This window comes from Ailuropoda melanoleuca, chromosome 11, assembly GCF_002007445.2.
Source record: "Ailuropoda melanoleuca isolate Jingjing chromosome 11, ASM200744v2, whole genome shotgun sequence".
NCBI lineage: Eukaryota > Metazoa > Chordata > Mammalia > Carnivora > Ursidae > Ailuropoda > Ailuropoda melanoleuca.
In genome coordinates this window covers 52,193,377-52,217,866 of record NC_048228.1, presented here as the reverse complement: position 1 = coordinate 52,217,866, position 24,490 = coordinate 52,193,377, and the positions used below count along the sequence as shown (strand labels likewise).

Below are 24,490 nucleotides of genomic sequence, written 5' to 3'. Positions count from 1 at the left end.
CTAGTGGGACTGCAAAGCGTCAGGTTATGGCTGTGCTAAGTTCAATAGTACCAGACTATATCATCACCACACTGTTACCAATAACAGGATTTCCCAGTGAGAAAAATTATAAAATTTAAAACAAGTATCTCATTAGAATTTTCCATGAAAATTAAAAAATCAAAATGAAGCCGCAACCAAAGGAACTTTCTAAGTAGCTCTTTTGTTAGCCAAACAAGGAAGACCATTTATCCAATTGTGAGTTGATTAAAGTATATTTGATTGTAACAGCCAAAAACAAGTGTCCAGAAAAAGTAAACTGGTTTGGACTATTAGCCTTTCTGTTGCTCAAAGTGTTGAGGACATTAGGAGTGACAGCAATCGTCAACTTAAAAACCAGGGAAACGGTTTCTAATGGTTTTCTTTGGCTCTTGATCGGTCAGCAGATGTTACCCATGCTGTTCAGTTGTAGTTATTTGACCGAGTTTGAAATGACTGGAAAATTAGCCTCGATGAATGTTCTGAATAAAACTAAAGTTGAGAATATTTTAGAAGAAGATGAAAACATCCGAACTTAATACAACCTGAGGTAGAATGTACTAAGATGTGTTACAAATGATGGTGGCAAAAACTTATGGAGACCAGAAAAAAAGCTTAGTTGGATAAATTTGCCAATATAATGAAAATGTAAGGTGTTTACAGCCAAGGTTATTACTTGTATTTTTCATTACAACTATTTGTGGAAATCTTTGGAATTTATCACATATTATTAAGCCTGTAGAGTCATTGGGGAACCTCATTTGCTTTTATGAACTTCGCCTCTTTCAGTTCCAGAGTATTTTTTAAATAGAAACTGAACATCCTGACTTGCTCGACCATACATTGGTTCAATAAGTTAGCACGGTGTGGTTTTGCTGTGATTTTATTTTTTAGCTCAGAGCTGAGAATGGAATTTTCTTGAATGAGAAGAATCCTCTCAAGCTCTACTATTAAACACTGAATGACTTTGGAAGTTCGCTTTTGCTGCCCTCTGCGTGAGCTAATTTTTTTGGTTTCAGGTGACAGGAACCCAATTCGAACTAGCATGACCCAAAGGGGAAATTGATCGAAATTCTCATAGAGTGACGAGAAGATGTGGTGGCATCTCAGAGACAAGGGTGGCTAGGGACCAGAAAGCCACCAGACCTCTTCTCTCCCATTTCTCCTTTTCTCTGAGAGTCAAGTTTCTGGATCCTACCTCTGACTGGCTTTTTTTCACACGCTAGAGTGGTCCACCAGAATACCAGAACCCCATCATTTCATCTCCAGAGAGCAACTCTTGGTGGCATTTCCTGGTCCCAAGTTTTAAAATCCTGGGAAGTGCACTCAGTAAAGCAAACAGAGTCTGATCCACGCTATCCCAGTCACTGTGGCTAAGGAAGCAGGCTACACAGCAAGATATAGTCATCACTGGAGCCACTTGCTTCCAAAAGGGGAATACACATCTCCCTTAAAAAAAAAAGAAGTCTTCTCTGGACAGATATAACAGTTCACGTCCTTAACAAATGTCAAAGATGTCTCCCTACACCAGCAGTTCTCAAAGTGTGGTCCACTAACTCCTCGGGGTCCCAAGACCCTGTCAGGTCTGCAAAATCAAAACTACTCTCATAGTAACACTAAGATGCTATTTACCTTTTTTAAGATTTTATTTTTTTGTGGATGTTGACTTAAGCATTGGTGATGCAAAAGCAATTGTAGGTAAAACTTTGGTGTCTTGGGACACCTGGTGTCTCAGTCAGTTAAGCGTCTGCCTTTGGCTCAGGTCATGATCCCAGGGTCCTGAGATTGAGCCCCACATCAGGCTCCTTGCTCACCACAGAACCTGCTTCTCCCCTGCCTGCTGCTCACCCTGCTTGTGCACTCTCTCTCTCTCTGACAAATAAATAAATAAAGTCTTCAAAAAAAAGAAAAAAAACTTTGGTGTCTTAGCATAACTGAAGGCAACGACACCGCATTATACTGCGAGCCATTATGTTCTTCACCACCACACCTGTTGAGTTTAAAGGGGGGAAAAACAAGTTTCATTTAGGAATGTCCTCAAAGAAGCAGTAAAAATCATTAATTTGATCAAATTTCCATCTTAAGTACACATCTTTTTCATCTCCTATGTAAATAAATGGATGTATGCATAAAGCATGCTTGCTGCTACCAAAATGAGATGATTGTCGTAAGGAAATGCACTTATGCGATGACTCAGATTGCAAGCTGAACTAACCACATTTTTGGGGAACACAAATTTTATTTGAAAAAATGACTAAGACATACTACGGTTATTCAGACTTGGATATTTACATGACATTTTCTCCGTGATGTTAGCCTGTCACTTCACAGAAAACAGTTGACAGTATTTGGTGCCAATGGTAAGATTCAAGCTAAGTTAAAATTAGAATTTGGGGGCACTTGGGTAGCCCGGTCGGGTCAGTATCTGACTCTTGATTTTGGCTCCGATCATGATCTCAGGGTCATAAGACCAAGCAAGCCCTGGGCGAAGCTTCACACTGGGTGTGGAGCCTGTTGAAGAGTCTCCCTCTCCCTCTGCCCCACCCCTGCTCTCTCTTTCTCTCTGAAAGAAAGGAAGAAAGAAAGAAAAGAAAGAAAAAGAAAAGAAAAAAGAAAATTAGAATTTGGTCTAACTTGTATCCTCCACAATTAACTTAACAGCTTCCTGATATTTAAAGACTTTTCTGATGATATAGGTGGAGATACTAACAAATGTAACTTTTTGATGTTGTATATAATAGTGTGTTAAAATATGGAAGGACTTCATAATCCGGTGAACAAATATTTTCTATTATGACCAATGCATGATGTTACAAAACCATATATGGGTAAAAGATACAAAGTGCAAGATAGACCAATGAATTTTAATGTGATAGAATATAAAAATTTCATTGAGACACTTTCAGATTCCACATTGCCGCTAACTTATAAGAAAATATTGCTTGTTGGGTTTTGGTGCAATATAAAAGCAGAAAAGCCATAATTATCTGAGAGGGTTCTTAAAATGGCCCTCCCACATAAACAAATGGTTTTTGGAGTTTTTAATCCATTTTAAGAATGTAAGGGGGTCCTGAGACCAAAATGTTTTGAGAAATACTGCTCTAAACTCTACCTACATACGTAGACATCTAGGGACAAGGCATATTGTTGATCCCTCTAACTAGTAAGGAACATCCAATACTACAATGCCAATTGGAAAGATTTTACTATTACTAATCATTTTTCATCATCATCATAACCATTGCTACCAAACATAACAATAACCATTTATTGAGGCTCTGCTCTGTCTAGCGTCTGTTCTAAATGCTTTCCGTGCATTTAGTCCTTACAGTCATCCTTTGAAGGAAGATATCATTATTTATCATCATCTCCATTTCATAGAAGGGGAAACTGAGAGTCAGAGAGGTTAATGAGGGTCAGAGGCCATGCAATCAGCAAATCCTAGACCTCTAACTACTCCACTGTCAGTTAGGAAAGTCCCACTAGTACTGCTCTGTACTTTCACAGGATGTATCATGAGACCATGCAAAAGACAGGACCAGTCAATGTTCTATAACCACACTGCCCATTATGACAGCTGCTAGCCATGTTAGGTTATCGAGTTTTCAAAATGCACCCAGTCTGAATTGAGATGTTACGTAAGTGTAAAATATACTTGGGTTTCTGAAGACTTAGAACAAGAAATAGAATGTAAAATGTCTTGTTAACATGTTTATATTCATTACGCGTGAAATGATAAATATTTTAGAGATATTGGGTTAAATAAAGCATATTATTAAATACACTATTAATTAATTGATTTCACCTCTTTCTCCTCTTTTAAAATGCGACTTCCAGAAATTTTTAAATTATGTATGTGACTTGTATTTTACTTCTATTGAACAGCACAGTTCTGCAGCATTGACGGAATGACGTTTGAGACTTGTTCAAATAAGAGGTTTCATTATGTGCGTCACCTCCAAGAAGTCAGTTTCTTCCTTCCTGAAATACTTGAAGGGCTTTCTCCTTAATTAAAATAAAAATTAGTGACATGTCGTTTTGGGTCCTCGAACAGCCCATGCAGCTTCTAACAATATTATTTAAATCAGGGAAATAATCACGTTTCATCATGCCCTTTTAAAATTGCTCTTGTTCAAGCAAATATTCCTTGGCCAAGTGCCAAATTTACGCTTTTACACAGATCGCATAACCGCTTTTAATCTTTTTTTTTTTTTTTTGCCATTAATATTTAAAAAGAGGGAATCGGAGTTAAGAAGAGAAAAGCAAAGTGATGAGAGGACACGTAGCAGCACCCACGGAGACGTTTTTGCAGTGCAATGTGAGAAAAGAAAAAAACGAAGACAAAATATATCCGTGTCTTCAGGCTGCTGAGTTCCTGCCTTTGGGGAGGAGCGTGAGGTGGGGGAGGAGCTGTCAGAGCGGGTTTAGAGCTTTCCCCTGCGCCTCAGCTACAGCAGGGGTGGAATTCCTGAAGGCAGAGCCCAAGTCACATAACTGCCCTTGTGAAGAGACAGCAGGAGCAGGAGGAATGTGTTGCTCTGTACTTCAGATCCAAAAATGTAACGTACCCCCAAAGTTTCCCCTCTAATAACAGATAACATTGATCGGCACCGAGAACATGCCCATTCTTTTACATATATAATCCATTTAATCTTCCCAATAATGCCAGGAGGAAACGGAGACATAGCAGTGCCAAGTAATTAGAGTCACTTGGTGTGTAGAAGGTAGAAAGTAGATTCAAATCCAGCCTTCCGGGGCCATGGGCGAGACATCAGAACCCAGCCTCTAACCACTTCACAATCCTGCTTCACCCAGCTCTCTCAACTAAGTTATTCTGTCTCTCCCAGCCTAGGAAGAAGCCAGGAGCCCAAAGCTAACACTTCTATATTCTCTAACATATATTCTTTGACATTATCTGTAAATTATCATAAATTCAGAATATCGAAAACTAAGTCAACCAAGGGCAATTTTTTATAAGATGTTGAAAGTCTACAACCTTAGAAATTCATTTTAACAGTGATCAAAAAAGAGTGGAAGTCAGCAAAAGGCAGATTTATCTCAGATTTTATCCCAGTGGAGTATTATAAAGGAACTAAGAGAATTCTATGAAGAAACTGGTTTTTGCTACAAGGCGTGCAAGAGTTGCATGCAAATTCCATCCCTGGCCCAACTGAGGAGTGCAAGTCCCCCTGGTGTAATATCTCATAGCATCTTTTGGTTTCCTTCATGCTTACAGTCTCTTTAAGTATCTCTCAGCTCTTTATTTGTAAAATCAGTATAACCTTATGGGGTATAAAGTTTAAACAGATTATATAAAATGCTTGGAACGATTCCTAATACATAGCAGAAGCTCAATAAATGTTAGTGGGCATTATTATTTATAGTATTTAATGTAATAACTTATTGCATATATTTTAAAACTCTTTAAAAATTCAATTTGTTGGAAATGCAAAAACAGTTCACCCATTTCTCCCATCCCTCCATTTTTAACATAAAAAATTATTGCATATATTTTTCTGATTGTTCGTTCAATGCTTGAATTTCCACTACTAGAATATAAGCCCCTGATGGCAGAGACAATGAAACACCGTGGCGTACATCACAACCGCTCCCTGTTCTCTAGCTCTCCTCTCCATCTGGGCAAAGGAGACGATTGTGCTTCCTTGCTTTCTTGGGAGTTGCGCGTGGCCACTGACTCGCTTTAACCAATGAACTATGAGCAGAAGTGCCACTTCCGGGTAGGAGCCAGCAAAGGCTGCACAGAATTCTCCACTTCTCTTTCCCTGTCTCAGTGAGTGAGGAAGCAGGTTTTGTTAGTGAGGTACAACACTGAGGCCCTCGACATAGAGGATAGCTACTCTGGGAAATGACCTGGATCCACAGCAGATGTTGATGAGCAAGGAATAAATCATTATGATTTAGTCACTGAGACTTTGAGTTTATGACAGCAGCATAACCTAGCCTACCCTGTCTATTGCAACCTGTGACATTCCCACAGCCTAGCATAAGGTCTGGCATCTAGTAGCAGATCAAATATGTTTTCACTAAATTAATAAATTGAAAGTTTTAATCATTAATAAAAATGAATGATTTCAGCTAAAGAACGCAATCGTTTTCAACTCCATTCTGTGTATAGTGGGAAGTTTTGGAAATTTTAACTGATTCGGATGTGGGGATTACCATCCTTTGGGTACCAAACCATCATTTTAGGTATCAAAGTCAGAATCACACATGCTTTGCACTCCAGATGGGTTCCATTAAAGTTTTGCTAATTTCAATTGAATATTTTTTCTTTGTTAGGGGTTTTGAAAAACCTTTATTTCTGCCATAGAGTTACTTACTTCAATGGCTCTTATTTAAAGGCACCATTGCCTTATATAAATTTTATATATAAATATACAAATTTTAGTTTATATATAAAATTCATCAGTGTGTGGCCCTTGCCCCCATGACAACCACAACTCAGATACAGAAATTCTTCATAATCATATAGATTACACTAGAAACTGGAAAAACCTCAAGGCCAAAAGCACTCAGAAAATATGTTCAGAAATTAAATTTGCAGTTTCTCTGGCCAGGGAGGAGAAAAGGGGGATAGTCACTTGGTTGTGATATCTTTTACTTCTCATTCCAACAGTGATCAACAAATGAACCAAAACCAAAACCAAAAAAAGAAAGAAAGAAAGAAAGAAAGAAAGAAAGAAAGAAAGAAAACCGCCAAAACCAATAACAAAACAAAACAAACAACAACAACAAAACAAACCATCAAAACTATGAGCCCAGTTTTATCTGGTTGTGGAAGCAAGACAAACTGCACAAATGGTAAGGGTGGGGTCAGGCAGAGGAATGGATGTAGTCACAGGTGCAGTGATAAGACCCAAACAAGTGACAAAATGAAACCTGAGATTCTGATACAGGAGAAAGAAGTCACAGGCAACGAAAGCTATTCCCCAGGTCTGCGAATGGTCCTGAGTGAATTAATTCTTTAGGAAGGCTCATTAATTCCAGCCACTGTCCAGCTCTAGTGACTAGGGGACCAGCGGGCAGCTACTAACAGAGATATTGGAGATGATCTGGCATCTGGTCTGATAGAGGTGTGAGAAATAAGCAAGTCTAAGGTGGTGGGGAAGACTAAGTGCAAGGTCAGCGTTGATCTGTGTGAACATACAGAAACCCTGGGCTTTGGAGAGCCAGTACAGTACAGGGGATGACCAGGGTGCCTGGGCAGGCATCCTATCCGTGCCATTCACTAGTTGTGTGACCTAGGACATGTACTTAAACCTCCCTGTGCTTCCATTCCTCTCCTGAAAACGAAGATAGAATAGTGCCCACCTCGAAGAATTGCTGTCAGACCTTCACTTGGTTAATACCTGTGCAGCACCGTGGCCCAGCACACAAGGATCACTTACGAAATGTCAGCCTTCGTTTTTTTATGCCCTGGTGCACAAACTATTAAATTATGAGGTCCAGTCCTTACCAGCCATGTGACCTTGAGTGCATTGTTTATCTTCTCTGTGCCTCAGTCTTCTTATCTGTAAAATGGAATAATAATAATTCTTATGTCACAAGATTGTTAGAAGCAGTCATGATACCACACCTAGGAGGTTGCCTGGCTCAGTTATCCCATGATCACTATTACCTGACTTTAGTATTATTTCTTCTGGTAAGAAGCTGAAGGATAAAGGACAGCCTGGCTTAGGCACCAGAAAGTGCAGTGGCGTTGAATGTGTGGGAAGGTTTAAAGTACACGCAGGAACATTTGAAGAAATATAGGAAAAGGTTCTCATACTTGTCAAGTAACCTGTATGCTCTTTTGCAATAGTAGGGTCTTGGCTCTTGGAAGTGACACCTAGCATGGCATATGCTCACCTGTTGTAAGCTCGCGTAAGAGAAGTTGAGAGTCATTCCTGAGGGCAGAGATGCGCTCACACTTCTTTGTGTCCCCTCAGTTCCCAGCCCGGTGCTAGACGCCAGGACCTTCGCCGAACCCCGTCAGAACTCGGGTCTCGCGCCCTGACTGTCCAGCAGAGGCCGCCCTGGGCCGAGGCTCCCGGGACCCGAGCGCCGGGAGAGGGGAGGCCGGGGGTGGCCTTGTCAGCGCCGCGGGGCCCGGGTGGGAGGGGTTTGGCGGGGGCCGGCGCGGCAGCAGAGGCGGCCCGGGCTCGGGCGGCGGGGATGGAGCAGAAGCGCGCCGGGCGCGGGAGGACACGCAGCTGACGGAGCAGCGCCGCGTTTGCCTCGCTTCTCCGCCCGCCGCCGGAGCAGCCCGAGCCGCGCGGGCCGAGCGCGCAGAGCCGCCCTCGCTTTCCGCCTCCCACGGCCGCCTGCCCGGCGGAGCAAGAGCCGTACGCGCTCCCAGAGCTCGGTCAGTCCCGGAGGTTGGCACCGCACACCAGGGTACCATGGTCTGCAAGACTCTCTTCGCTCTCTGCATCTTCACGGCAGGTATTTGGGGGCGCCGTCCTCCCGGAGGGGCCGGGCGCGGTACGGGCCCCGGTGGCCAGCGCTGGGGCTGGGGCTGAAGCGGGGACACGGGGAAGTAAGTCACCACACGCGGGTGGCCGGAGTGGGACGAGACTCCGGAGTTGCGTGAGGGTATGTGCGCACTTGGATTTGGGGTGGTGTAAGCCTGTCGAGATCCTAAGCCGTGCGGGACGGAGGGGATGGCAGGGTCCTTCCTGCCGCAGCCCGCGCCCACACAAACTCTGGGCTTTGTGGAACAGGTGGCTGCGCGACGCGTTCGAACCCCAGGTGGGCGACACTGACTGCGTGCGACTCGAGGCTTCTGGCGTCTCCGAGCACACCCTGTCAGAGTCGGGCAGCAGACTTCTTGAGGCGGTTGGGCCCCGGGAGGGACGGGAGAGGCGCGGGGAATCGCATCTGGAAGGCTCTAAGCAGTGGCTGCGCGCGCGGCGGGGACTCGGTCTGGTCTCGGGTCTCCGGCGTCCCTCCGTGTTTGCGCGCTGGGGATGATGCGGCACTCACAGCCCCGCCGGCAGCTGCCTTAACCCGGCTCGAGCTCGCGATCACCACCTGGGTTTGCAGTTCTACCCTGTGGCCCGGAGCCTCCCCCCAAAATGAGTGCAGTGGCAGAAACTGTCAAGTTGGCTAAAACTACCCGCCGCCCCCGACACCAATTCTGGGCCGCTTCTCTTCGCGCGCCTCGCTGGTCTCGGGACCAACGGCGGCGGCCTCTGGCAGGGGCTGCGGAGAGACGAGCAGGAGGACTGAGCTCGGCTTAGTGGGGGCCGGGAGATGTTCGAACAACGCTTTCAGTCTGGTGTTGGGTGCCCAGTTTTTCCAGAAAATGCAGCCCCACAAGGTACAATCGACTATGGATAAGGCACCAATGGAACCAGCAGCCCGAGTGCGCGGACTATGTATGGTATGTTTCGATAAGAATGTTCCAAAGCCACATAGCACAAGCTGATTTGACACATACTTCTAGTCCGTGGTTTTTATCCTGAATTGCTTGGGTTCCTGTTCTTGTGGACACAGGTTGTTACAATCCCTTGAAAAGAAGCTAGGGGTTTCCTGGCCGCTCGCAAAGGATACTGCAATTTTGAGGAAAAGTTTCCCAACTCAAGATTATAGCGTGCTTTGTTTCGTTTCTGTTTTCTTCCTTTACTTGCTGAAAGCCTGGGGAAAACCCCCTTTTCGTTTTGGTGTCCGCACTGTTTGCAGTCGCGTCCGCAGACATTCCCGAACTCTCTGGCGGCTTTGGCTATGCAGCCTCCGGGGGGCTGCGAGCGCCAGGATCCCAGCAGGTGTAACAGCCGCGTCCCAAACCACGGGATTGCCATGTGAGGCAGTTCCAGGAACCCTCCACGCAAGAGATGTTTACGAAACGACATGAAAGGTGCCTTTACTTTCCTCCTCACTGGAAATCTTTTCATGAAGCCCAAGGCTCAGAAAAACTTGAGAGAGCCAGTAGAGCCAGTGCGTAGGTTTGTTTGCTAATTTTATCTTGTGGCTTGTCTTTTTAATTTTTATCGACAGCTCTGGCAGCTGGCAATACCCGGACTAACCCTACTGGGCGGTGTATGTAGCATTTTTTTTCTTAGGAGCTCAACCTTCTTTTTTTCTTGGTCAATTTTAGAGTGTAGTCCAGCTGTTCTGGGGGTGAGAATATTGCCCTTGTCCATCGCTGGAGTGAGGGGGCTTGCGGGGCCACTGAGCAGCCTCATATGTGGGGGGTGGAGGTGTCAGAACCAAGACAATCACAGCCTCCCAGTTCTGGGGCTCTTCTGACCCCAGAAGACATAGTTTCTGTGTACATCTTACAAACAGAGTGATGAAGCTTCAACCTTCCCTGTTTAGGGATCCCTGTGTTGTTAGAGCTACTTGCAATAAGTGGCAAGGAAAATAATATGAAAATTGGCATAAATACCTCATGAGACTCTTTGCATCCCAAAGTAGGGTGTTTTAAGAAACCAAAATATCATTTTTCTAGGAAAAGAAATTGCTGTGTTGGGGAAGGAGGGGGGGGTGAAGGTTCCGGAAATGAAAGTGGGGTGGGTGTTTCTGTGGCATCCCCCAGCTCCCTCGTAAAGCTCTGGTCAGTTTCACCCAGCAGTTGCTGCTTTTCTGTTCTTCTTCTCTCCTTCCTCTTCCTCCTCCTCCTCCTCCCACCCTGGCCTCCTCCTCTTCCACCTTCTCCTCTTCCTTCTTCTTTTTTACCCCTCCAGTAAAACTCTTAAAGTGATACTTTCTTGAGCCAGGAATGGGGTTTGGCAGGGGACTTTATTTTAGCTTAATAAATCCACTCAATGTATACATAGCATTTTCTCCTGCCTGTATAATGGACTTGCAAATATGTGGGTATTGTCAACAACAATAATCTCTACATTTATTCACTTGTATTTTAAAAAGAAGGAAGAGGGAAAGCTTGGACTGTCTTCAGTTCTTTCAAAGTTGATCGTGGTATAAACTATAGTTGGCTCTTTTACAGACCATTCTCAAATATCTCTGTGCTCAAGGTGTGTAGAAATACAGCCCCCAAATTAAAATACAAGGCCACACCCCTGAGTTTTGGCTACAGAACTGATGAGGGAGGGAGAATGGCAGGCCACAGGAAGCTTCCCTCTTCATCCCTCTCCCTCTTCCCTCCAGATTCTCGTCTTTTTTCCCACCACCATCATTACCCTCCATTGGTGTTTTGCATTGATTTAAAATCTCCCTCACTGAGACATCTGAGATATACTGGAACTTTCAAAAGGCCTTTTCCAACACTCAAGGAGGACAAAAGGGAAAGAAGCATAGGTAAAAAGAGGCACAAACCCCATGATCCTACTTTCCTGCCTTGGATTCTGCCCTGTCTGTCCCTGCTCTCCCCACAGAGAGACCATCACATCCCACTCCATTACCTAGGCCGATATACTGGCCGTTGGTGACCAAACCCAAAAGAGCTAGACTCCAGTCTGCCACCCAGCTAGAAATCCCGTCTGTGTTCTGGGCCTGTCAGATCACTCTTCTCTGGGTGACTAATACCTAGAATGTCCTGATCATTGAAGGGAGACCCCATCCTACACATTTACAGCTCTGTTGTCACTACGAATCATGATACAGGTCAACACCTTATCGTAAGCCTATTAAAGCCTTGTCATGAATCATATCTTAAGCATATTAAAAAAACTCAAAATGCACACACATTTATGAGAAAAGCAAGGTTGCCTGTGGTTATGGGGGGGAGGGGTGAAGGGTTACTCCCATTCCTTTAGCCTGGTCTCCTCCCATTCCCCTGAAGTCTGTATCACAGTCCAAGAAGTGACACCTCCTTCCCATGAAACCCGACCTGAGAAGTTGGAAGCTCTTTGTGGTTATCTGATACGTTTGTTTGCTGGGGCAGTGTTGCAAAGTGATAAGCCCGGGGATTCTGCAGCGAGATTGCCTAGGTACAAAGCTGAGGTTTACTACTTACTAAGTGTGTAATTTCGGGCAAGTAACTTAACCATTCTCAGTTTTCTCATCCAAAAAATTGGGCAAATAAAACCTCATAAGGTTGTTGAAAGTTTTAAATGACTGTACTTACAGCGCCTGGGACGTAGGAAGCACTCAGTAAGTGCTAGCCCCCGTTGTTTCTATTGATCTTATTGATAAGGTTTGCCAGTGTTTGGTACCCATTAGGTCGTCCTCTCAGAAGTAGAGCTTCTACGTTTGCGCTTAGACTATGTAAATCAAAGATCTCAACTAATAGTCCAGCATAGAGCCAGCTGTTCTGGCAAACCTTAATGTGCAAATGAAGAAAATATTCAGCTGAGCCTACTAAATGCCTAATTTGAAAAGGTTAATAATGTGCCAGCTCCGATTTAGCACAACGGTCCAAAAGAATGCTCTGTAACGAATAGAAGCAAAGGCTCACGTGGACTTTGTTTCTTCCACAAAGTCTTTTGCAACCTGGTGTGTTTCAGAAGCCCAACTCCGCTAAATCTTTTAAGTCAGTTTCCCAGAGCCACAAATTTTAGATGATTCCAATGAAAGAACTTAGGAAAAGGCAGTTCATGGTAGCTGAAGGATCCAGAATGGCTCTCTTGAAAACCCAGAAGCGTCAGTAATGACCAGACCTCTAATTTACCTTGAGTGTTTGGGCCAGGTCTAATTGTGTGTGTGTGTTTCTAAGGAAAATACTGGCCAAGTTTTGTATACTGTTTGATCAGACTTTCTTAAGCAATAATTTTCCCTGTGGGAGTAGGGAGGTGGGGAAGTGGCCACAGCATCCACTGGAAACAATAGAGAGGGACATTTTAGAAATGTTTTCAAAAGGGATTAGCTGTCTTCACATCCAAATGAACGGAATTCTGCCATAGCGTTTATAATTGTTTGCTTCCTTTTGGAGGTATCTGTCAGTTAAACTGAACGTGTTAGTTTGGGAATCAAATATTTGCTTTGCTAATAAGATACTGACTGAAACAGTTGTTTGGAAAAATTAATGTTTCATTTAGAAGACAGCAGCAATTCTAGAAAGAGGTAGGCAATTAGTAATGTGTGCCTTAGGCAAAGCTGGCTTTTTACTCGGAAATGCAGGGCTAATGGGTGATTGTCCAGTTCAGGTGACTATAAAATAAGACTGATTTGTGTGCGGCATGACTTTACTTTAGTCACAGCATAAATTATTTAAATGACAGAATTCACATAACAGCAGATTTTCTGATGTGTGGGTCTTTAAATGTTCATCATTATCCTTACACCAGCATAGCCCGTTTCTTTTACCTGTTTTATACCTGTTTTAATATCATTTCTAATCATTGAGACCTTTGCCACTTTTAAATAATAGAAATCATTACAACAAAATAGACAATTACATAATTCTTTTCATCAGTGTTTTCCATTGGTACAGGGCAGTATGATGTCAATTGAAAATAATCTGTTTTAATTTTCCTTTGGCTAGTGTTGCCAGATTTAGCAAATAAAAATACAGATTGCCCAGTCCAATTTGAATTTCAAATAAACGGTGAATTCTAAGCATGCCCCACACAATAGTTGGGACACACTTAAACTAAGTAATTTTTCACGGTTTCTCTTGAATCCAAATTTAACTGGGCAACCCATATTTTATCTAGAAATCCTACGTTTGGCCTTTCATCTGCAATTCATCTATACAATGGGTTTGATATAGGACTCACTTTCCCTTGAACCCCCCCTCACCTAGCTTTAGTTGTCCTGCTCCATTTCAGTCTGTTCATGGGAAGACAGGGAGATTTCAGGGCATCTCTCTCTAAGACAGCAGCTGCAAGGAATAGGGTTCAGAGGCAACTCTCCAATGAAACATTTTTAATCTGATTGCATTTCCTTTTTTTTTTTTTTTAAGATTTATTTCTTTATTTTAGAGAGCATGCGTGTGCGCTGGAGTTGAGGGGAGGGGCAGAGGGAGAGGTAGAGAATCTTGAAGTAGACTCCCTGCTGAGTGCGGAACTGGGAGTGGGGGGCTCAATCCCAGGACCCTGAGATCATAACCTGACCCCAAATCAAGAGTCAGACACCTAACCAACTGAGCCACCCAGGCGCCCCTCTGATTGCATTTCCATTAACCATGCACTCTTACGTGTTTCTGAACAGCTGGAATTTCTGTAGCCTTCCTGAAGCTACATTACCTTAGCCTCTTGTGACTTTTGCTTTAAAAAAAAAAAAAACAGAAACGGTATCCATATTTTACATGGTAGCAATATTCTTGCCTGGGAGCTGGAACTAGAAGCCTTCTAGAATCCAGCTGGCAACTGATTAAAAAAGAAAGTTATAGAATAGCTTTGGATTTCAATGCTCTTTTCTGTGCCAGGATCCTAATACATCTCACAAATATTAATTATATAAGGTTACATAATTCCTGCAGGATAGGACTATTGGTACACTTGAAATCTGTAGGTATAAAGCCTGAAGCAGCATATTAGAATTTCAAGGCAAATTGGAAAAAAAAAAAAAAAAACAAAACCCTTGAGCAATTGAACTGTGGTGGAAATTAGCATCTTTTATACCTATGGCAGAATCTGTGAGATCTGTGAACAGGTAACTGTTAAGTGGGGAAAAAAACTGTGTCAGGTTACCAGTGTGCTATTTGGAAAACACGTCTGTTCGATACAAAATAAGATGAATGGTAGAATATAACTTTGATGATAGTATCTTCCACTTACAGTCCAAATTCTGACACCTGATTTTGTTTTCTATGGGGGGGGGGGAGATAAGGACAGAGGAACTTCGGTGCAGGTGTTGAACACGAAAAGAATTGGAAGAGAGAAAATTTTGTTTGTTTGATTTTTTGTGGTTTTTGGCCGTGATTGAATGGGGTGATTAAAACATGTTACCTTTTAAATGATGGTATTCTTGCCAGTTTTGTGTTATCCGGAAGCATACCCTCGTTCCTGACAGTTTGTTCACTTACTGTTGGGTCCTGTGATGGATTACTAGTAGTGCTTTTGCTTCTTAGGACCTAGAAAAGCTTTTGTGATCCTACAGATGGACAGCAGACAGATAGCATTATACTGGCGTTGAGTATTTATTTGATTGTTAAACACTCCATGCCATAGGATTCTTGCTTTGTGCTGTAATTTGGATTCTTTAGGAAGAACGATAACAATTATCGTAAGGATAAAAGGATGCTCTCTTTCTTCACCCTACAGAAGCTACAATGCCTTGTCTCTATGTGTTGAGGGAAACGTTTAAGACGCCATCAATCTCTTGAGTTCATGTAGTGTGTCAGATTACATCAAATTATGGGAGGATTTCAGTACATCGCAGAATTACAATACGGAGGGGTCTTGATGCCCGTTTGTTCATGAGAGGGTCCTAAAGAAATCTGGTGGACTGAACACCTCTCTGTTGGCCTGGGAAAAGAGGCAAGTTGTTGGTGGATCGCACACTCTGCCGGTGAGGAGTTCTTGCTCTCAGTGGATTAGCTGCATGAGAGGCAACATCAAGAGGAATATGGCCATCACCCGACAGATGAGGAAGCCTGGGTGTTTTGTCTTAAAAATTACAATTTATATGGACAACATCCAAGAGGAAGAGCCCTGGAATTCTCCTTTTTGAAGAGCTATTCAGACAGGTCTGAGCAAGAGAAAGAGTGATCAGTTTTCAAGAATAGAAGATCATTCATCATTTACATTGTAGGAAATGTTGGTGGGGAAGTAAGTGTGATATCAAATTACATGTGGAAACTGGGTAAGAAATGGACAGTAGGAAGGAGTCATGGCTGTTCCAGAAATTCTGCATAGGATACAGGGGGGAGAGGCTGGGGGTGGTCTGTTACAAGAGACTGAGAGAATATCAGATGGCTGAATGTGGTGGCGGTCAAAGAGTAATGGGGGTAAATAATTAAAATTATTGGGGGCTATCCAGACCAAACCACCCCCTTGCTGCTGCTGGGAATGGGGAATGCATTAAGTTTCATTTTGGGTGGAGGGGGTAGGGGAAAGGGGGTGGAGGATGGGATAAAAGATTCCTCCTCAAATTTATATGAATATAAACCTACTTTAGTATGCCTTTTTAGGTCTGTGAAAGGTTGCAAATTGAGCCTTTCTGATGCAACAATGTGGTGGCCCTTAATGGCAGGTAAGTAAGGCATCCTCAGCAAGGTAAAAGGGGACAAAGAATGAGAAAATGCTTTGAGATGCCAGAAGGAATGTGCTGCTTAGTTAGGAGCCATTAAGGAGGGCTGAGTGGCCTGGGGTGCTCACTTCAAGGCAGCTATCCTAAACCCGCACTTCAAAGAGTCTTATTTTGAGCAGACTCCCCTTTCTAGTCTTAGAGAAAGAGGCGCGCAGCCCTGGTATTTATCAGGTGAGGATGAGATTTTTTTTTTAAGATTTGATTTATTTATTTGAGAGAGCTAGTGAGAGGGAGCACGAGAGAGGGGAGGGTCAGAGGGAGAAGCACACTCCCCGCTGAGCAGGGAGCCTGATGCTGGACTCAATCCTGGGACTCCAAGATCATGACCTGAGCCAAAGGCAGTCATTGGACCAACTGAGCCACCCAGGCGTCCCAAGGATGAGATTTGTGAGAAGCAATAAGGTGTGGTGGAACAGGCTTTGGCTAAGTCAGGCTGGCATGGAATGCCAACTCCAAGATCTCAATTTTCTGCCTTGTTGGGTTGTGATGTATACATTGATTACGATGTGAGTAAGCATTCAACAAATAGAAGGTTTAATTTATTTTACTTCATTTGCTTGCCTGCGTCCCACTACTAGATTGTAAGGTGCAGGGAGAGCAGGAATTTTAGCTGCTTTGTCCCCACTGTGTCCCCAGCATGTAGAACAGGGCAAGACACCTAACGAGTGCTTAGCAAATATTTGTTAAACTAATTTTTAATTGAGAACCTGATGTACTAAAACACTGTCCAAGACTCTGGAGAAACAACAATGAACAAAATAGACAAAACTCTACCCTCAGAGAATTTTCATTCTTTGAGGATGATGAATTTTGACTTGGTCAGAAGAAAATCAGTGGTTGACTATCTAATAGTCAGCAGGGAGTCTGCTTCTCCCTCCCCCTCTGCCCCTCTCCCGGCTCGTGCTCTTTCTCTTGCTCTCTCCAAAATAAATAAAGTCTTTTAAAAAATACATTTTTGAGGGTTGGCAAAATGAAGACTTAATTCAAATTTTGCCTTCGATCACCCCAAAACGAGACATTGGCAAACTTGCTTACTATCAGGTGCTTACATCTAGTGTTTCCAAATAGCTTTTAAAAAAACATATGAGTCAGCCTTTAGTTTTCATTGAGGGTTACAAAGGCTAAACTTTAAAATCAGCTTTTTTTTTTTTGAGCTATGAACATACAAGACATTTCTTTTAAAAATGTTAGCCTTTCCCCACCCCCATGGATATCACTTTGAAATAGCTGAAATGTAAAAAAATAAAATAAAATACAATTTAAAAAAAGAAAAAAAAAAAAGAAATAGCTGAAACGTTTTAAGTTCTCTGGCCAATTAAGAAAATGTCACCTTTGAGCTCAGCTACAAAAGTCCGCCATTTGAACATTTTTGAGAATTTTCAGAATAAGTAAAAATAAGCTGCTGTTGAAAAGTGCTTTGAGTCTAAAGGAAGCATGAGTGGCAGTCACCCAGTGATGTTTGAGAAAGTTAACTAAACTCTACCGCTGAGTGTTGAGAGCATAAGTTAGTCACTAATAAACTGAAGAACAGAATGGGAGTTTTCTTGACCTTAAAGACTCCGCATTCTGCCTCCACTGGTGACTCTGAATTGTGTTGTTGAAAGGGTTGAAGTCCTGACTGGAATCAGCCATGCATTCCCGTGAACGCTTGTTATCGATGCTGCAGGGCAGACCCCCCGACGTGGCTGGTGTTACAGTCACCCAGGCTGGCAGAGCCCTCAGCTTCATCGTCCAACAAATACTCATGGTACTTTCTGGCTCAAATAGAAACATTTAAGTATTTAGCAGCTGCCAAGAAGAACACGAGCTTAGGAAATAACAACATACTTGTCTTGCAGCCTCAGGGACAGTGGTACAACTGAAGATTGTACTTGGAGAGCAACCTATAAGCAAACCAAGGAACAGCAAAGATGACACTTTATACTAAAAACATCTGCCTTGCTTGTTCAGCGAGGTCCACTTGCCCATTTTTGAGGGGGGCAGATGCTCGGACAGCTGGAAGGAGAGCGGCATGGGCTGTAAACTGGGCAGTGGCCAAGGGGGCAGTTAGGCTGTCCCCGTGCCCGGTGGTGTGAGCGTGACACCGGAGGGCAGGGGACCATTCCCCACCTCTTCTCTGTGGGTCGGACCATGTTCCCGAAGGAAATGGAAAGCAGGGCCTGTGGCAATTCGAGGTTTCATTTTTGAGGAACTGTCAGACGGTTTTCCAAAGTCGCTGCACCATTTTATATTTGTGTATCCTATCTCAATAAAGTCACTCAAGTACATCTTTTTAAGAAAAGGAAGAAAAAAGACAAGAGAAGCCTCCCAAGATCTCAAAGGCAAGTGCAGCTGCTGAAGAAGGGAAAACGATTACCTCACTGAGAACTGTTTGAGTTAGGGGGGTTATCATGAAAGAGGGAGATGCGATTTCTGAGATAAGGAAATTTACAGGCAATTTTTTGTTAAAAAAATTAAATGTCAGTAAGTGACGGTCATGGCTTATTTTATAAGAGTTTCTAAAAGCTGCCCTCAAGCACTGTTTTCTTTTTTGTGTTATGATGGAAACTATAAACAGGCACAGAAATTGACAAGAATGTATCTATCACCCTCCCAGACCTGAGTCAGAGTCTGTTTTGGTTAAGAACTTTTAAAATTTTAATACGTTGGAAATCATATAAATGCCTAACCATAACGTACTGGTCGGACGAATTAGCAAACATTCAGTGTTCATTCAACTGGGCCACACCGAGCGACTGCTAAGAAGGAGGAGGCGCTTGGCTCGTTTATGTACGAACACGTTAAGTGGTTACAGTATATTGAACTAATAAGTGTAACTTTATATTTCACAATTATGTCAGAAAAGCAAGCTACAGAATAAATGTACATTGTGATGCAATATTTAAAACATTTTTGTGTGTGTGCCTGTAGAGAAAATCATTTAGAAGAATATGGTGGTTATTTCTGGCAAGTGAGCTTTGGGTTAGTTTCACTTTTTATGCTCTTTTCTTTTGTCTGAAATTGTTAGTTTGTATTGCCTTCGCCATTAAAAAAGTAAAGATATTGTCAAGATTTTAATCCCTCTTTATCAACACTTAATGCAGCTCTTGTAATTGCTGGATAGCTACTTCCGTCCTCAAAATCTTGATTCGGAAATCTTTCTGATGGATCCCTCAAAAAATACATCTTAGAAAAGCAAATAACCTGAGAAAGGTTCACAGGATATCACTGACGTAATGGGCCAGGATGGTTCTGGAAAGGAATTGACTTAAAGTAATATTATATTTTATAAAACCAGAGTGCTACATAAATCATTGATCAGAACAACCGTCTTGGATAGTATTTTAAGAAACTCTGACTTAACTGATCAGAATTTGAGATACTTTGTTTCTCTACCTTGGTTGTCACTTATGGAGCAATTTTTAAATTAAAACATTATTCTAAGCTTTTCTATAATGAAATCTGTCATCTTAGATATCAAATAAGAAAAAATAGCCCTCAGAAGATTATACAATTTGGTTTCCTTTGGCAGCATTAAATTTGTTATATCATCTTTTCAATAAATTGATCGATAAAATATGGTTTAGGGAAATGCTGGTTCATCCCTTACTACCAGTCCATGAGCAGACAGGCCAGCCCCTTCATATTCTAAATCAAGCTAAACATGCTGGTGTGGGATGGAGATTGCACATTTGTGATTTTTAGTTGTAGTAGGCATCACACATTATATGATGTTCATTTCATTTGCAATAACAACCCCATGAGATAGACTGTACCAATCCCACGGTGCAGTTCAGGTCACCAAGTCTTGGAAGTTAAGTAATGAGATGTAAATCACGCAGTTGGTAAGTGACAGAGCTAGCTTTGAACCCAGGACTGTCATCTTTTACCCACCTCAGTCTGTCCTGTCTTGAATGGCCAAATCAGACTATGTGAATTTAGTCTCTAAAGTTTCTCTAGACCCTGACCCTCTTTCCTATCCCCACACCTACACACATTTTTTTTTTTAAAGATTTTATTTATTTATTTATTTGACAGAGAGAAACACAGCGAGAGAGGAAACACAAGCAGGAGTAGTAGGAGAGGGAGAAGCAGTCTCCCCACTAAGCAGGGAGCCGGACGGGGCTTGATCCCAGGACTCTGGGATCATGACCTGAGCCGAAGGCAGACGCTTAACAACTGAGCCACCCAGGCGCCCCGTACACCTACAGGCTGGATAGAGAACCTTGTCATCTCTTCCTAGCCTATCACAGTAACTCCTAAATGGTTTCTGGCCGCCCTTTGCCTTCTCACAGTCTCTCTCCACTCTTTTGGAAGTCATTCAGGTCAGGCCAGATTGCCTGCTCCCCTCCAAAGGAGCAGAAGCAGACCTAAATCTGCCTAAGAGTTTTCCAGGTGCTCAGATCGTAGCTGTAAATCCCCTTTCCACCAGAAAAAAGGCAGGCTCCTGGGAGAAGTGGTTCATTCCTGGTATGGGTTAGAAAATATGTAAGATGAGCCTGGAATATCTTGTCATACCAGATAGCGAGGATGCTGTCAAAGACAACCATGGCTCCTGTGAAGAGGACTCAGAACCTTTTAATGAGGCTCCCACTGGCCAAAGATGAATATCAGTGAGGATAACTGCAATGGACTGAGTCACACTGTTCAAACTCAGGAGTTAATTACGATACCAAAAACAAAGCAATAATACAAAACTTCATTTGTCTTCATCGCAGGACGCTAACAAACCAACACATTATTTTGAAAAATAATAGATCAATAGGAAGAACTAAAATTCTTGATTGATTGATCTTATTTTGCCTTTATTTTATGAGGTGTATCACTGGGTGACCAAATATTAGATAGTAGGATGACTGTCTTTCAACAGGTTTTCCAGCTAGTAAATGACGATGGCCCAGTAGAAATAGAACAGCACCATACTGCATGGCCGAATGAGTTAGTGGTCTTGGCACTGACCATCAGCGGCCGCCAGCATCATGAAGTGTAACACAACCAGATACTGTATCTCCTGACAGAAGCGTACACCATCCCCCGTGAAATAGCCTTGCCACATTGAAAGGAACCCACATCTGATCAAGCCTCCACGTCCAACTATCAAGTCACAGGAAATACAGAGGACCAAAGAAAGTGTTAAATAACACCACAGGAATGAAATCAGCAAAAGCCAGACCACAGAAAGCTCTACCCGACAAACAGACCGGTTTCTTCAACAAACAGATTGCAAGGAAAAAAGAGAGATTAAAAGAAAGATGGGAAGGCAGGATTTATTGATGAAAAAGAAACTTTAAGAGACATAGCAACCAATCACAATTGTGGACCTTATTTGGATCAAACCAAAACTGTAGAAATAAATTATGACCTTTATGAGACGATTGTGAATTTAATCATTGACTAGACATTTTGTGATATTAACGTATTATCATTATCAGTACGATAATGCCATAGCCTGTATGTTTTCAACGACAGCCCTTGTCTTTTAGGATTATACACCATTATATTTACATAAGAAGTGCCACTGTGCCTGGGATTTGCTTCAAAATAATATGGGAGTGAGATATAGGTGGGGGTATTTGTAGAAAAAAAAAAAGATCTTGAGTTAATAATTCTTGAAACTGAACAAAGGGTACGTAAGGGTCCATTTTACTCTTCTCTCCCATTTTGTAGATGATTAAATTTTTCCATTAGTTTAAGTTTTTAAAGAGAATCTTCCAGAAACCCCCATTTCTTACAGAAACAAGTCCAAACTCCTTAGCAGGTGGCTTAAGATCTGAGTTAGGGGGCGCCTGGGTGGCACAGCGGTTAAGCGTCTGCCTTCGGCTCAGGGTGTGCGTGATCCCGGCGTTATGGGTTCAAGCCCCACATCAGGCTCCTCTGCTATGAGCCTGCTTCTTCCTCTCCCACTTCCCCTGCTTGTGTTCCCTCTCTCGCTGGCTGTCTCTATCTCTGTCAAATAAATAAATAAAATCTTTAAAAAAAAAAAAAAAGATCTGAGTTAGAGGCAGAACGAAAGAAAGGTGGTGCAGGTAGTCACAGTGTGAGAGGCTAGAGAAGCAAATAGATCATTCTTGTTTGGGAAGTCTTCCCCAGGACAGAATCCCATGCCATATACCTTCAGGCCTTTGCCCCTGCCAGTTCCTCATTCTAGAATGCCATACTCCACTGCCTGCCAACCAAAATTCTCTTTGTCCCGCAAGTTCAAATTTTCCCTACACTGGTTTGCCTATGTTACCCCCTTAGACTTCTGGTCTTTGGAGAGCAGGGATCTTGGTCTCAGTTTTGTATCCCTCCTGCCCATGTATGAGTGTGTACACAGTAGGTGCTCAGTACTTACTGAATTGACCCGAGGAAGCTGAAGCTCAAACATGTAGACCGCAAGGTCTCACAGCTCATTTGTGGCTGAACTAAGATTACAAATCTCACGTATAAAGGAGTAGGAGTCCCCTGACTTAAACGACTCCAAAGCTCCTTCCACATTGTTTCCCAGCAAGCCAGCACTTGAGGGTAAGGCTGGAAGGCTCCATGATCTCTGAGAGAAGTAACGCGTTAACTCAGAGTAGCTGAAAGTGATTTATGGATTGGCAGGTAGAAGGGTGTAGAGCCTCAAGGGGGTGGCCTAGCGAATAAAAACATGCTGCGAGTGCAAAGTGGCCTGGGAGCTGGGACACCACGTGGCTAAGGAGCTGCATGGGGAGAGATGCCGTGAAGGCACTGGACATCAAAGGCCCCGGGGGAAGCACAGAAAGGAGAGGAGACCCGGTTAGCCTGCGTCACACGATCACACGAGAAATTTGGAAAGCAATCGTAATGGCTTTCCAAACAAGCCTGCTGTCTTTGGGCAAGCATCCTTAGCTGCACGTATTTGCGGAATAAAATTCCACTCTAGACAAGGAAATCCAGTAAAGATTATGCTTTAAAGGATACATAGGTAGAGGAATTCAAAAGAAAGTGCGCCCTCCTGGGTAGAAGAGGCCACTGGCTCCTGTGTTCTCGGTTACCCAGCAGCAGAGGACGCCAGCCCGTGTCCTCTCCCCAAACACCGGTCCCCCGTTCTGCTGCAGGCGCTCGCTCCCTTGGACGATGCCACACTGCCAAGCTTGGGATAAATATAGATTAGCTATTGTCTTAGTTTCCTAGGGCTGTCATAACAAATTACCGCAAACTTGGATGGCTTAAAACAACAGAAATTTATTCCCTCACTGTTCTGGAAGCTGGAAGTTTGAAGTCAAGGTTTCAGCAGGGCCATGCTCCCTCCGATGCCTCGAGGAGAGGACCCTTCCTTGCTTCTTCCAGTTCCTGGTAGCCCCAGGCGTTCCTCGGCTTGTGAAAGCATGAAGGTCAATCTCTGCCTCCATCTTCATAGGACCTTCTTCCCTTTGAGTCTGTCTGTGTCCAGATCCCCTTCCTACAAGGACACCAGCCATCCAGTCATACCGGATTAGGGCACACCCTATTCAGTATGGCCTCATCTTAATTTGATTATATCTGCCAAGACCAGATTTCCAACGAAGGTCACATTCACGGGTACCTAAGGGTTGGGGCTTCATTCTGTCTTTTTGCGAGGACACAATTCAACCCAGGCCTGCTATATTATTATTCTCACATCTAAGCCATGTTCATGAAAGACCCACCCCCACTTATAAAAGAAGCAGTTAGTAATTTAATCAATTATAAATTACTTTTATTCAAGATAGCAGCTGCAATCACTTCAAGTATTTTTTGTTTTACTTGTTTACTTTTTAATGCATTTATTGCTCTCGATGATAGAAAGCTGGTTGAGACCGTTTAAATCAGGCATTTCTCAACCAGAGTGCTGTGGGCATTTGGAGGGGACATAGCTTGCAGAGACAGCATCTCTAGTCCCTGACCACTAAGTATCCAGACATTGTGACAAGCAACATAGAAGAAAAATGGGGGGGGGCGGGGGAAGGAGGGAAGAAAATGCCTTCACATATTTCTAAACTTATTAGCTGCATTGAAAACCAATGGTGTAAATTAATGAGATTTTTAATGGCTCTCCTTAGAACAAAGAATGGGTTGCACTAAACAATAGCAGTTCTGCTTATGTAACCAGAATAACTTCAAGAGACCTCTGGATGCTTCCAGAACATTCTGATACTGGCATGATTTGTAGCATGTGTGCTTTTGGGAACCATGGGGCAAATTTGAGGGCATCATTTCACTTCTTCTCTGCTGTGGTTAATACTGTATTGTTTTCCACCTTTTGCCTGAGGTAGAGTCAGGAAGAGAATAGTGAGAGCAAAAAGTTACATGGGATAAAAATAACCTCTCCTCTTTTTTGGTGTAGCTCGTTGCTTGTAGATATGATGCCTTTCCTTATGTGCAGGGAAAACGTGATCTGCTCCCTAAAAAAAGCCTCTTTCCCCCTTTCTGT

General features: G+C 43.0%; 1 protein-coding gene across 3 annotated transcripts in view; it reads left to right on the top strand.

Moving 5' to 3' along the window:
• Positions 1-8,140: 8,140 nt before the first annotated feature.
• The window catches only part of PARM1 (prostate androgen-regulated mucin-like protein 1), a 100,573-nt gene continuing 84,223 nt past the window's right edge, over positions 8,141-24,490 (top strand). For all 3 annotated transcript variants that reach the window (XM_011224879.3, XM_034671682.1, XM_034671681.1), the window contains exon 1: positions 8,141-8,463. In XM_011224879.3, the coding sequence (XP_011223181.1) occupies positions 8,421-8,463 (43 nt within the window). In that variant the 5' untranslated portion in view covers positions 8,141-8,420. The remainder of the gene's footprint in view (positions 8,464-24,490) is intronic.